Consider the following 14,328-nt stretch of genomic DNA (forward strand, 5'->3'; position numbering starts at 1 on the left):
AGCGAAAAAAAATAATTTTATACCCTGGCACCAGAGGGGCTCCGTAGAAGAAGAAAAAAGCCTACTAGAACATCTTGACTTTATTTGTGATTAACCAGTGGTCTTTTAAATAATGGCAGGTGTAATTGGTTAATTCTGAACACAGGTATATCGCAGTTACTTGTGCAACCACATTATTTCATTTGACTTCCTCCCTCGAAAACATTACAAACAATACAATTAAGATGTACAAATTCGAGATCACATTAATGGTGGGAAAAGTTTTGAATTTGGTGTTGATATTATTTTGATTACATTACAAAAAAATGACGTTTGCACAGTGATATGTATATCCACTTTATTTTATCATTTTAAATTTCTGAGAAAAGGTTTTGATGTCAAATGTTTTGCGTAAAGTAAACATTTGAAATGTATGTCATCTTGCAAAAAAAGTTATTTGAATAGAGAAAGACAACAATTTAGCAGCAGAACAGCACAGCTTTTGACACTTTTGGGGCTGTTTTGTTTTTATAATGACTAACCCTAATCATTTTAACATCATGAATAGTTAAAGGGAGACAGTCAGGGGAATTATGAATAAACAGAAAGTGATTTACAACTACTTGGAAATTGGTTGAAAAGCTCTCCACTTCAGATCCGTCCTTCAAAAATGTCTATGCTATGTGTGCACTTTGACATTTCTGCTTTTAATTATAATCAAAGGCTTATATTATTTTTCAGTGTCATTAAAGTTACCTTGAATATTCTAAGGGCTTTCACTTGGTAATGTTGATTCCCACTTTGATCAAGACGCTGTGTCACAAAGTTAAAATGACTGTAAACAATGAAACATTGAAAACTTCTATCCCGCTTAAATTGTCTTTGCTGTTGAAGCTTAATAGCTAAATTGTGTTTTCATACCCAATTAACACCTAAGCAAATCCTCTATAAGGTCTATCATTGTCTGTCTCCCCACAGTCCAACGTCATGCTGAATAAGATCTGCTTAGAACAGACCGGCCCGATGCTGAATAAGACTCAAGTGAAGGGTGGAGGTGGAGGAGGTGGTGGGGCGACATATGTATTCAAGGTGAGAATACTTGATGCTGCCACCTGCCATTTAGAAACTACTTTTCAAAAGATGCATACACATTTTCCATGATAATTTAGAACTATTTTTACCTTGTAGTAGTCCTCATTGTGGCACAGATCTTGGTCGGACGTTGGCATGGCAACAGCAATGTACACTGCCAGCAATAATGAAATAATACCTTCTAATTATCCAGGTGCGCAATGGCTTTCACATCCCTCTCATCGTTGCTGGTGGAGGAGGAGGCCGAGGCTACAGCAGCCAATCAGAGAGCCAGCTAGAACAGATGGACTACGACCTCAGCCAACCGGGTCGCAATGGGAAGTCAAATGCTGCTGGTATGTCACACTCATCTTTAATTTGTTTTGTATGGCTGTTAGGGTTGGGAGGGTTACTTTTAAAATGTAATCCGTTACAAGTTACCTGATAAAAAATGTAGTTAGTAACATAATCCAAGTACCATAATATTTAAGTAATGTAACTGGATTACTTTTTGATTACTCCAATATTGAGTGTGCTCATGAAGACAAAATAAAAAATAAATATCACCACAATATATATTCTATACAATATGCCCGGGCAGCCTTCAAATAGCAAAAATCCTTGTGTAATTAAAAAGCAAGTAGGCTATTGATTGATTGATTGATTGATTGATTGAAGGTCATATGCTGTTTTTGAACTGTCACTGAAAGCAACCACACCTCACAGTTGGATGGATGGATGGATGGATGGATGGATGGATGGATGGATGGATGGATGGATGGATGGATAGGCCGTGTATATGTTGTGCATGATGTTTAAATAATGAATTTGTGGGAGGAAGATTTGTTTGGAAGGTGTAACTCACATTATGGTTGTAGGCTAGCGGGCTAGCTAGCAAGAAGCTACAGCGCGTAGCATGCCGCTGGACTCTTCGCTCAAACTTTCGCTCCGAGTAAGTTCCAGTGAATACCGGTCGCCATTTCCTCCTCCCGTCCGTGAAGCTTTTTCAAACTGCCCACGTGTGGAGGACACAACTAGTCAGTTCGTTCGTACCCACCTCCCCGACATGTAGCAACGGTCCCACTCGCGTGGGCGTGCATGCGCTCTCTCTCGCTCTCTCGCTGTCTCTCTCTCTTGCTCTGTTCTTCTCTCTCTCTCTCTCGCCCTCTTTCGCACTCTCTCATCGTAGAAATTGTAATCCCTCGAAGTAATCCCCATTTTAAATATATGTACCTGTAATCTGATTACATGTTTTTTCCTGTAACTGTAATGGAATACAGTTAAAAAAAAAAAAAATCTGATTACGTAACGGCGGTACATGTATTCTGTTACTCCCCAAGCCTTATGGCTGTATACACCAAGCAACTGCAAGATTATTGTTGCACAGTATTATAGTACAAAGACAATAATGCTCAGTTTTGTGGCATAAGTCCGTTGACCACAGCAAGGAGAGTGAGACAAGATTGATGGCTGCAATGAAACAAACTGTTGTTGGTGGGGCTACGAGATGGATGACAATTCTACGTGCCTGTGTATGTCGTATTTTCAATTTACAGCATGCAAGTGTTAGGCCAATTTTTCTTTCTTTTTTTTTTTTTTCAAGGGGCCTCCAAATCACTCGTGGCAAGCCTACTTATACAGCGGATATAAAAAGTCTACACACCCCTGCTCAAATGCCAGGTTTTGTGATACATACATATATATAAAAAAAAAGAGAGAGCGGGAGAGACCAAGATATATAATTTCAAAACATTTTCCATAATGAGTATGATTTGCAAAAGTTAGATTTTGTTTTTATCTTTTTAAAAGGGGAACTAAAGATAAACCAATAATGGGGTTGCACAAGTGTGTACACTCTGTACAATATGGGATATAGCTGTATTCAGGAATTATCAATCATATTTAAACTCATGCTGAATAGTCAGCACACATCTTCCACTATTTAAAGTGCCTCTGATTGACCTAGAGATAAAGTTTAGATGTTCTAGTAAGCCTTCCCTGGCTTTTTTTGTTTTCTATAACAGAAGCCTAAAGCTTTTATGTTAACCCGGACTGCTATTTTGAACTAATTCCCACCACCTTGTCGAAGGTCCCAGTTCCAGCTGAAGAAAAACAGCCACAAAAGCATGAAGTTGTCATCACCAGGCGTCATTGCTGGCATGGTGTTTGTTTGGTGATGAACATTTAACATGAGTTTGAATGTGATTTGTTAATTCTGAACACAGTCCCACCCCAGTTCTAAAAGGGTGTGCACACTTATGCTACCACATTATTTCATTTGTTTAGTTTTACTTTCCACCTCAAAAGATTAAGAAAAAAATGTTATAGGTTACATTAATGGTGGAAAACCCTTTTCATATAATTACAGTATTTTGGTCTCATTTGGTTGGATCACAAAAACAGTCATTTGAAAAGGAATGTGTCAACTTTTTATATCTCTATATATCTCTAGCACCTATTTTTGACAATAAAAACAAGTCACGATGAGTCTTGCAGCAAGTTTGTCAAAGAAATGAGGCTAAATGCTCTCCCTCTCAGTTGGCATAGCGTAGCAATTGCCATTTAGCGCCGCTGTTACTTCATCACATCTATGATCATCATTTTGACGTGAAAAATGTTCCACTGTTATCTTCCTTGGGACCGTCCGGCTGCACTTCAAAATGGAAAGGCTGAACTAATGTCACAACTCATAGCACCATAGTGTCAATTATCGGGGACGAGAGGACAGTGCAACACTTTTTTATCTCTGAAATGTTAAAAACTTGGCAACTTAAGTAGTTTGGAAAAAAGTCAAATCAATCATGCTCACTCATCAAATTTTTAGGCCAGCTTTAGTGATACATATGACTCACGGTACTATACATTACTTGATCATATGAGGCCTAATATATGTTGTATGTGTGTACAGGTGGTGGTGGAGGATGGAATGCCAGTGCTCCTGTCAGTCAAGGTGGCAGACCTCTGCTACTGGGGGGACAGGGAGGACAGGCCTGTCAAAAGTTCTGGCAGACACAAGGCGGTTTTGGGGGTGGCGGAGGTGGCTGTATGGCTGGAGGCGGTGGTGGAGGCTACAGAGGTCAGTAAAAGAGACTTTGGTGTCATGTCTAGTGTGACAATGTCCATACGCTCTGGACACCAGGTGGCTAACATACATGTGTGATGGCGATTTCATTAATGTATCTCCATAGACATGACATCACTATCCTATTTTCTACTTGTGTTCCTTCCTCACAGGACCTCCACATAATATTGATGGGACCCACCTCCTATATAATGTTATAGTAGTCATGTACTGACATTTAGGTGGATCTGGCTTTGAATCTCCATTGGAAGATCTCTGTGGAGTTTGCATGCCCCTTGCTAAAAAACAATTTTCTACACCAGCTTATCCCTCCCACATTCAAAAAAACAGGCATATATTAGGTTAATTGAATATTGTTTATCTGTATCTGCTTGGCAATTGACTGGTGACCATTTCATCGTGTCCACTTTCTCTAGCCAATAGTCACTTGAGATTAATTTACGAGCAGCGATAATGAGAACAAGCAGTATGGAGAATGGATGGATGTTAATTAGAATAGCAAGTTAATCACTTGTTAATTTTTGTTCCAGGTGGCAACACCTCATTAAATGACAATCCTAAACACGACGGCGATGATGGCACGTCCCTCTTCGGTCCAGCTGGAGAGCCCTACCTCTATCCTCTGAAAGGTGATCTTAAAACATGACGCGACATTAAAAGCACATGTTAGACTGTTTTAGTGGTTGTTGACTGCATAAATGGTTGTCAGAAGAGTTAGAGAAGCAATGTTTGTATTTGTATTTGTTAGTATAATCTCCCACAATGTTGTAAACTGTACAGCAAGCTATTATCTTATTCAGTTTATAGGTAATGATAATTAGTGTGTGCGCATTGTGCTTATTTCTTCATTTTAGGGGCTAGACTCTGCCATTTTGGGGCAGTCTGGAGCCTTCTACAAAAAATACAAACAGACAAGCAGCACAGATTATTCAAATAATCTTGAAATTATCTGTTGACCCATATCAGGCTTATTTTTATTAGTCATTTTCCTAATGCTTGAGAACTGAAATCAAGTGCTTGCACAGGTGCTAATGTGCCATGAAACTGACCACAGCTAAAATGTTTGATTCACTTCTTTATTCAACACTAAAGAGAAATTCAAAAGATATTGTTAGTTTGTTTTTGCTTTTGTAAAGGAGAAAACTGTGTGTGCCATGTGCGAGTTATTGACTCCTGTGAAAAGGTGTATAATTACTTGACACAAAAGCAATACTTTAAGATTAAAAAGGACTTTGGGGTAAACCCCAAATAGGGCAATTTTTCCACAGCAAATAAATAATAAACTATTTAACAATATATAACACTATTCGGAAAGGATACAGACTTCATTACATTGACTTAAGAACTTGTTCATTCACCTACTTTCTATTATTCAGTGGAAATATGCCTTCAGTGTATTTTTTATTTTATTTTATTTTTTTACAATAAAAATTTGTCTATTTATCCATCTTCTTCCACTTATCTGGGTTTGGGACACGGGACAGCAGACAAAATGGGAAAACCCAGACAACCCTCTCCCCAGTCACAAAATCTGCCTTTTCCAGGGGATCCCCAAGGTGTTCCACAAAGTCGATCATCAAACTGCTTCCAATGGCAGCCTTGATCATGTGTTTGTTTTGGGCAATCCGGGATGACACTGAAGTCTGATAACAAAGCACCAGTGGGGTTCATGTTTCTGGTGGGGTGGTATTGCTCCCAATCACACCCTTTCAGGTCTCTCTGCCATTGGCCATATGAGCACTGAAGTTCCCCCAGCAGAACAAGGCACACCCTAACACCCCTTCCGAGAACTCAGAATAATAATAACATGGTGCTATTGGTGCATAGAGAGAAATAACAGTTAGGAACTATCCCCCCACCACACTCCAAAGTACATGTGCCGAGCTCATGTCAGTCGAAAAGGAATGGCAGAAAAATTCTGAATACTAAATAGTACCACTACAATCAACACATTTAAGGTTTCAACAACTGATTGACAGCTGAAATAGGCTGCATGCTTCAAGCAGATTACAATTTTACCAAAAGGCATTCATGTTGATTTTTTCCTTCCCTGCTCTTTTACTCAGCCATCGCAGAGTCACATTTCAAGATAATCAAATGCATGGCAACATCAACACAAAGGGCTGTAGGCAGAGAGTCACCTCACATGCCTCTGATACTATTGAAAATTTGTGGGTTGACTCCAACCATCGCCCATTGCACATTGCCTGAGAAAAGCCCGCTTCGATAACCAGCGTGAAAGTGACCATTTGTCACAGTAATGGTAAAAGCAACACTCAACCTGCTCAAAGTGGAGCTTAGCCGCAATGGTAGTTTTCACAAAAAACGGCCAGCAGGTGGCAACAGAGTATAAGAGATCAGCAACAAGCTCTTATTCCCAGTGTTTTCAACAGGTTTGTGAATAATGATTAAACTTAGCTATATTCTAATGCTAATTGCCGCAAAACGGAAACAGATACAAATACACCTTTTTCCTGATGAAAGAAGAGACTAATCTTTCTTTTGGTAGGTTCCATGTTTTTATTGCAATAGAACACAATATTCTGTGGACCTTGCAAAATCAGTCAAAATCCATTAAAACAGCCAGGAGCAAAGGGGGTTGCTTCAGTGAAAATGGCTGGGAGTGAATTAGTTATTATTATTATTATTATTATTATTATTATTACTATTATTTCCTCAACTCATTGGCTGACGTTATAGAACTGTTCATATTGGCTGGTGTATTTATAATGATAATGCAAACATGACAGCAAAATGATAAGTGTGAAATAGTACAGATGAATGCGATTGTGTTGCAGTGCTAAATATTACACGGGTCTACGAACAGCCCCTAATGAATTCACATTGGACCCATTTGTCATGTGCTGTGGTTGGCATCTAAAAGGACCTAAATAGGGTGGAGATTGCTCTTTATGGCAACGTTTAGCAGCTATGTGTTGCTATGCAGGCACAGAGTGTGTATAAATAGGTCGCTGACAAAGACTCCAGCAGAATTACTTTACTTGATAAATTCACCCGCATCATCATCAGATGGATTAGGAGACTAGCAAGCTATCATCTCTTTATAGCTGTAGGGTGGCATGAGAGATCATCAAGTGCAGAAAATTATCAAATTCCACTTAATGTGTTGGAAAATTTTTACAAATACATATTTTTCATCCATCTATTCCAGCGATGTGAAGTCACAGGACAATTAAATGATTTTAGATTAGATGTGAGAAGGTGTATCCACCTGTTGACAGAAGAAGTATGGCGATACACAAAATGATATATTTTTTCTGTGTTCCTCTCAGCAATGGAGAGTGACGGCGAGGTGATCATCAGTCCAGTTCGAAACTGCAGTCACTGTGAGAGCGGCGAATGTGGCGAGATGAATGGCGACATTGTCTGCGACTGTGATGATGACCTCATCCTGGCACCCGATGGCATGTCCTGTATCAACTCTACAGGTGTGCTGTTTAATTAAACACTTTACATTGTGCCGTCTCACTTTCCCCTACCGGGATGTAGTCGTAATAGATTGAATTGAATCTAAGTGTACCTTAATGAACTGTGACTCTCAGAATAGAAAATGAATGAATCTGCAAATGTAATTATGTCTTAGAGGCTCAGTACTTTAGTGAATCTTTATCTCAGTAAATGTTTTAATGTCTTTATTATTCATTAAAAATTACACATACGCACTGGGAATAATCACACTGTACCTAATGGTGTTAAGACCAACTGTTGCTCCACATGTTGAGTCTCTTTCCAAGATTAGTAATTTATCTCTGCTACAGTGCGATAAAAGCTCTTATCATGGTAAGGATTTTAGATAAAAGAGTCCCTGATGAAGTTGAAGCGGATTTTCTTCCCATTCCTGAGCTCTTGCAAGTGGCTCTATTAAAACCGTGTCTGTTAACCTTCACTAAAAATGAGTTCTCACACGGGTTAAGCTGTAACAAAGGGCTGTCTGCGACCCTCTGTGAAGCCAAAATTGCCTCTTCAATTACGATTTGTTATCGCAGATGAATAATGAATATATGAATGTTGATCTGAAATGAATCGATATGGGAGATGTCAGTATCATTACAATCAATATAATAGCTGTATTACCATCCAAATAATATCTTAGCGACCTAGAGTGTCTCCTTGCCTTGATGATTTGCAAATCTATTCTGTGTATGGACAAGCAGCAGATTATTGTATATCGCTCGGTCAGAAAAGGTCATCATCTCAATATGGTCCCTCTCGGCAGGCAGATTACCTCAATACCTCAGCTTGGACAAGAGCAATGAGATCCTCCTGTCAAGACAACAAGGAATTGATATGCCGCGCAGCCCCTCAAGCTCTGTTGTGTCATCTCTTGCACATCATTAATTAAGCAGAGGATCAGAGAGGCGAAGGGAATGTTAATAGTTCTCTTGGGAAGGTAACAATTGGAATGCTGTTTTCTTCCCTTGTCATGCAGAGGTGTCCCTGCTGCCTCCTCCGCCATCCCTCTCCCACCTGGCGCTTGGTCTGTCAGTCGGGACCTCGGCACTCATCGCTGCCCTACTGCTGGCTGTGTCAGGAGTCATGATAAGTAAGTGTTTCATTCACAAGGTTTGCTAAGATACCAAACTGCAAGTAGCCTGGTGCCTAAGTAGTTACAATTGAAAGCCCTGGCTTTGTTTTTATTTTGAGTTAGAGGAGACGTGATAAGAGTGACGCATGTTTGGATATTGTACATTTTATCTCAAGGTAAACATTTCGTTAATAATGCTAAACTCACGTTTTTACCAATTTCAACCAACCTGGCACCTTCAAAGTAGTAGAGATCTCCATCCAATGCTGTTTTTTCCTTACCATGTCACTATACAACATTTGCCTTGAATGCACAGACTCAGCATTGATAACTTTTTCCTCCATTTTTCTACATGTTCAACTCCATCAAAATCTTTTGCTGTTGTCACTGAAATCAGTCCGCCATAACCGTTGAAACAATGATTGGATTGGTGATAGCTAGCGTACTGTGCTGTGCAAAGTTCAGTCAGTGTGAAAAGACCTTTAATCTTTATTTCACTTATGATTTGTTGATAATTTGTAAATTAAGCTTGAGAGAAATTGGGAAAAAAATTCCTGGTAATTTGCATGATTATGTGCAATATCATATGCAAACATGTTTGTTTATACACATCCATATATGTATAGCCAACCACCAATGTACAGCTGCTTCAAACTCCGGAAACGTTTTTGTGGACAAAGGTAGAAGCTGTTGTAATGATAAATCCTCATTGCCGTGGCCGTGGACTAGCTGCATCCTATGGCTAAGCTAGCTAGCGAGCTAGCTAGTTGAGGAGATGGTCTCTCCTCGGCTGAAGTTGGCTAACCCTTTATTTGATGACGTGAGTGAGTTTATTCTCATTAATTCCTTTACTTGTACATACCTAAGGAAAGGTTTTCAACTAATAGATTTCATTGAACTCGAGTTTCTTTTTCAAAAATAATATTATGATTCACACAAACAACAAAATATTTGTAGTGTCCTCAACCGCCACATATTTGCGACTTGCTACTCAAGCATTCATTCATTTTGGACTCAGGCCAACGCTACATTTAATATAAAAATATTGCTTAGGTGCCATCTTGTGGCATGAATGAATTACATTGATGTCAGGGGAACATCTTCTATTTTACAGGCCATAGCCTAATAAAAGTCTAATTAAAAAAAAAGAAAAAAAAAAGTGGTGCTTTTCCATCATTTTGTGGCATCTAATGACCTTTTTAGGGAGGGTGTCAGTGACTTCCAGATTTCTAACATGCATGATTTTGAAATGTGGGGGAAAACCTGCACAAAGACAGTAAGAACATGCAAACTCCAAACAGGAGAGCCTGAGCTAAGATTTGAACCCGACATCTCCTGACTGTGAGATAGACGCACACACCGTTAGGACACCATCCTGGCCCTTATTCATTTATCATAAACCAAAACAATCTGTAAAGCTCAGCACACAAATCAATAGAATTCTTTTTTTGAGTCACGTCTTATGTTTGCCCATTATAATGCAATATTTCCTTGTCACTGTGATGTTAATTAGGACAAAAATCTTGATTAGGGAGGATATAGATCCAATATATTTACAAGCAAACCAACTCGTGAGCCCCTGACAGGCGGCTATCGGTCAAAGTAGCTCCTGGTGGATGTTTGTGTAGTATTTTCAGTGAGTCCTGCACGCTGGCAATAGTCAGCCTTTGTCGGCAAGTTTTCTGGACGATTGATCATGTCGAATCAGCGAGAGAAATCAATCACTCACTTATTTTGTGGGCAGCTTCAGCAAATAGGTGCACAAGAAGAGAAACTGAAGTGACACAGGGAGGTTTTACGCAAGGTGGCACTCAATTTTTCTCATTTCCTGTCACACGTATATTTCGGAGCAAGTTCTAATAGACATTTTGATTTGAAAGAGCTCTATAACAATGCAGTCTTTTGCTGGGTGTGAAAAAGAGTCAGACAATACATTTGTTTCTATTATATTGGGTGTATTTCTAACAGAACAAGACCTTTCTTACCCCCGCACTAAAGCAAAAATGGGTATGAACTAATTTGCTCCCAAAATCATATAAATATGTTCTATTTTAAATATTGCCATGCTTAAGACGTATTAATAAGTTTTTTAAAAAAGTGTTTTATGCTAAAGCATACATAAGGCTTTGATGCAGCCTGTGACCTGAAGAGGTGGCTTAAAGCAATGGTAGTTATTTAAAAAGAAATCGGCCAGCAGGTGGCAGCAGAGCAATAGAAATCAACCAGGGCCATATTGCAAAAAAGCTATTTTCCGAAGTGTTTTAAACAGATTTGTGAATAATGACTTAAACTTAGCTATATTCTAATGCTAATTGCTGCAAAACGGAAACAGATAGAAATGTACTTTTTTCTGATGAAAGAAGAGACTGTCTTCTGATTGGTTCCATGTTTTTATAGCAATGTAACACAATATTCTGTGGGCCTTGCAAAATCAGTCAAAATCCAGTAAAACAGTCAGGAGCAAAGGGGGTTGCTTCAGTGAAAATGGCTGGAAGTGAATGAGTCAACAGAATCAAATGCATTTATGAATACAGTACAAAGAAATGTTCTTCTAAAAATGCAGTAATATGCTTAAGTCATGAAGTTGAGAGTTGTAGTACTCAAGTATTAGAACATATATGTATAAGAGTTTCCCCACTACATGACTGCAAGTATTCCAGTTTCTGCCTCCGTATATTCACAGGAGACGCGTTTCTTCCACCCACATGTACAAAGTTCTGCAACGTTCAGCCCCGTCCCTCTTGGACAGCACTTAATATATTGTTGTCAGAACAAGAATGCCTTACAGCCAGTGCACACATCCAATTGCCCAGCAGCTCTCGAACCATTATCGCCAGACATGCACTCATCCAGCCATCATCTCCTCCACATGCGCACCCACAGTCCCTCTTGTAGGTGGAGTGGAGAGCTTATATACACACAGACACACACAGACACACACACGCACGCACACACACACACACACACACACACACTGACTCCCACCTATGTTCTCTGGCAAGGCAGGGGGTAAGGGCTACCTCTGTGCGCCAATGAAATGTGTTAATGATGGATGGCAGCTTAGCTGGAGGCCGACAACTCTTCCACAGTAGACAGCACTTGCTAAATAGCTCCTCTAAACACATCCACATTTGAACAAAAACGCGCACATTAGCTGTTCTCACTAGGACTAATGTGTTCATAGCACAGGTCAGGGCTGTGTCAGCTTCCTCTGAGCTGCTTTACATCCATCTGCATAAATAAGCTGTTTTCATTTGTTAGTTCATCCAGCTTGTAGTGATTGTGTAACTGTTGAGAAATATGTTGACATCATGGCTATATTTGAAAGACAAATGTCTTTAAGAGTCTCAACAGATTTCTGTTGAGTAGAAAAAAGGTCCTTTGGAGAATTTTCAAACTTGCCCCTTTGTGTCCAAGCATAAATGCCAACTAGAAGATGGATATAAAGTTTGTTCTTGTTGAAAGAATTATTTTTTGAGGAAAATGTTTATTTCTCTCCAGTGTACAGGCGTAAACACACAGAGCTGCAGTCAATTCAGTTGGAGCTACAGAGTCCAGACTGCAAACTCAGTAAACTGCGGGCATCTACCATCATGACAGACTATAATCCAAACTACTGCTTTGCTGGCAAGACGGCATCAGTCAACGACCTGAAGGAAGTGCCACGACGCAACATCTCCCTCACCAGGTGAATAACTGCACACTATGTTCATGTTGGTAGCAGTCCGTATGTGTGCTAATATTGCATAGAATGCTAAATGTCTACCTTTTGACATTTTTGTTTAGTCTCGTAAAGATTCCCCAGTTTTAACCCTAGAATCTTAAACAAAGATGGAGTTTATTTGTCCCAGGAACAAAATTATCTTTAACACACTAAAATCGTGAAGTTGATGTTGTGGTGTTTTTACTTGTTTATTACTACCTACAGTAAGGTTTGCGATTCTTAGTATATTCTTAGTACAGTGTTTGGTTCTTCATGAATGTGTTTTGTTTGTTTCCAAATAAATGTTCATTCGACTTACTTTGAAGACAGCATGAATGCCATTGCCATTAGTTGCCAAGTCTGTTAGCTTAATGCTAAAATACAATGGGAAACGTAATCTACTGTTGTAGTCATTTAAAAGCATCAAACAACTTGTCACATTAGCATATACACTGCAGCAACACAAAAATAGAACATCCAACCATACTTACCTGTTTATCTTCTTTACTTTGTGGAAACTGAACTGTTGGAGTTGAGCTTTATCTTAAATTTAGTTTGCAGAGTGCCTAATTCTTCTTCACATCATTAATCAACTCTGCTGCCACTATTAGGTTAAGGCAAGCCAGAGGGGACAGCCCGCTATGTGCAATATTTGTGGCTTATAAACCAATGCACTCAATGCAGGAGACCATTTTTCTGTTTTGCATTGTTCGATATTCTGAAGGGTTCTAAATATCCCCACTTTTTGGCATCCTGCTCATAAAGTAGAATTGCAGTGGTATAATAGCTACTGAAGATGGATCATTTTTCCGCACTTGCATTTCCTATACCACTTGTCCTCACTTGGTCTGTGGATGAGCTCAAATTTATCCCAGGTGATTTTGTGGTGAGAGCTGTGGCTGTCATTGTCAGTCATTGTCAAAGGACCAAATAAATAAATGAACTACAGTATATTGTTTGCCACTTTATGGGACTTCTGTGGTAGGACTTAAAGCTGCTATGTGAAACTTTTGTCCTGTAATTATCTTTACAGTAGCCTTTTTATTTGACCATTTATGACTGAAACATCTTCTAATTAGTAGATTAACACCTTAGCTGTTCACAATGGGTACTCCTGCAAGCCTCTGGCTAATAGTTTTCAAACTGGATTCGGGTTCGAATTCCCCATCCTCTATCTATGGATGTGACGTCATGTGCGCGTTTTTTGTGAAGAACGGTATGTGCCGTTTAATTTTTCGTCAACAGTTGGCAGTAGCGATTCGGAATTGAATTTTCTACATTCAGTACTTTAAAGGGAAGGAATTTTGTCTAATAATTAATTAACATCAATCCAATACTCATCCTTCTTGTTGTGACTAGGGTTACCGTAACCCTCAGTGAGGCAACAGTGTTAGCAACTTGAACAACATTGTGGCTAACGGGTGTGAATATTAAGCATACAGTATATCATTAAGTTGAGTTCAGGTCGCCATCTAAAGCTTTGTGTTGTTTTTTTACACTTGTCCGCAGGGTGTGTAGGCGAGATGGCAATAGTTGTCAGCTGTGAAAAAGTTGAATATCAACACAACTTTGTGCTTGTGTGGTAGTGTACTTATACATTATGCTATCATACCATACCCTTGGGACAATGTATAATTTGCTCGTTAAATAAACCAAAATAATATTAAATATGACTCATGCAGTGTAGTAAGCGGGCAGCACACAAGAAACACAACTTCTTCTGTGGTCAGAAACCACCGTAGTTTATGAAATCTCTGGATCGGGACATCCCTACTTGATACGCGTCATTCTCTCCAGGGGCCTCGGTCATGGTGCTTTTGGGGAAGTATATGAGGGGCTGGCAGTGGGAATACCAGGCGAACCGAGTCCACTTCACGTGGCAGTAAAGGTGATGTCTCCCCTCCAAAATAGTTTAATTTTTTTTAAAGCAGTTTCCCAAAAGTCTTT

General features: G+C 39.3%; 1 protein-coding gene across 3 annotated transcripts in view; it reads left to right on the top strand.

The window, feature by feature from the left end:
* Positions 1-14,328, top strand: part of alk (ALK receptor tyrosine kinase) — a 365,934-nt gene that overhangs the window by 328,143 nt on the left and 23,463 nt on the right. For all 3 annotated transcript variants that reach the window (XM_086094285.1, XM_086094286.1, XM_086094287.1), the window contains 8 exons: positions 958-1,068; positions 1,265-1,406; positions 3,959-4,126; positions 4,663-4,761; positions 7,426-7,581; positions 8,583-8,696; positions 12,180-12,366; positions 14,179-14,269. In XM_086094285.1, the coding sequence (XP_085950411.1) occupies positions 958-1,068; positions 1,265-1,406; positions 3,959-4,126; positions 4,663-4,761; positions 7,426-7,581; positions 8,583-8,696; positions 12,180-12,366; positions 14,179-14,269 (1,068 nt within the window). The remainder of the gene's footprint in view (positions 1-957; positions 1,069-1,264; positions 1,407-3,958; positions 4,127-4,662; positions 4,762-7,425; positions 7,582-8,582; positions 8,697-12,179; positions 12,367-14,178; positions 14,270-14,328) is intronic.

This window comes from Leptonotus elevatus, chromosome 14, assembly GCF_054856555.1.
Source record: "Leptonotus elevatus isolate MCC_2025b chromosome 14, RoL_Lele_1.0, whole genome shotgun sequence".
NCBI lineage: Eukaryota > Metazoa > Chordata > Actinopteri > Syngnathiformes > Syngnathidae > Leptonotus > Leptonotus elevatus.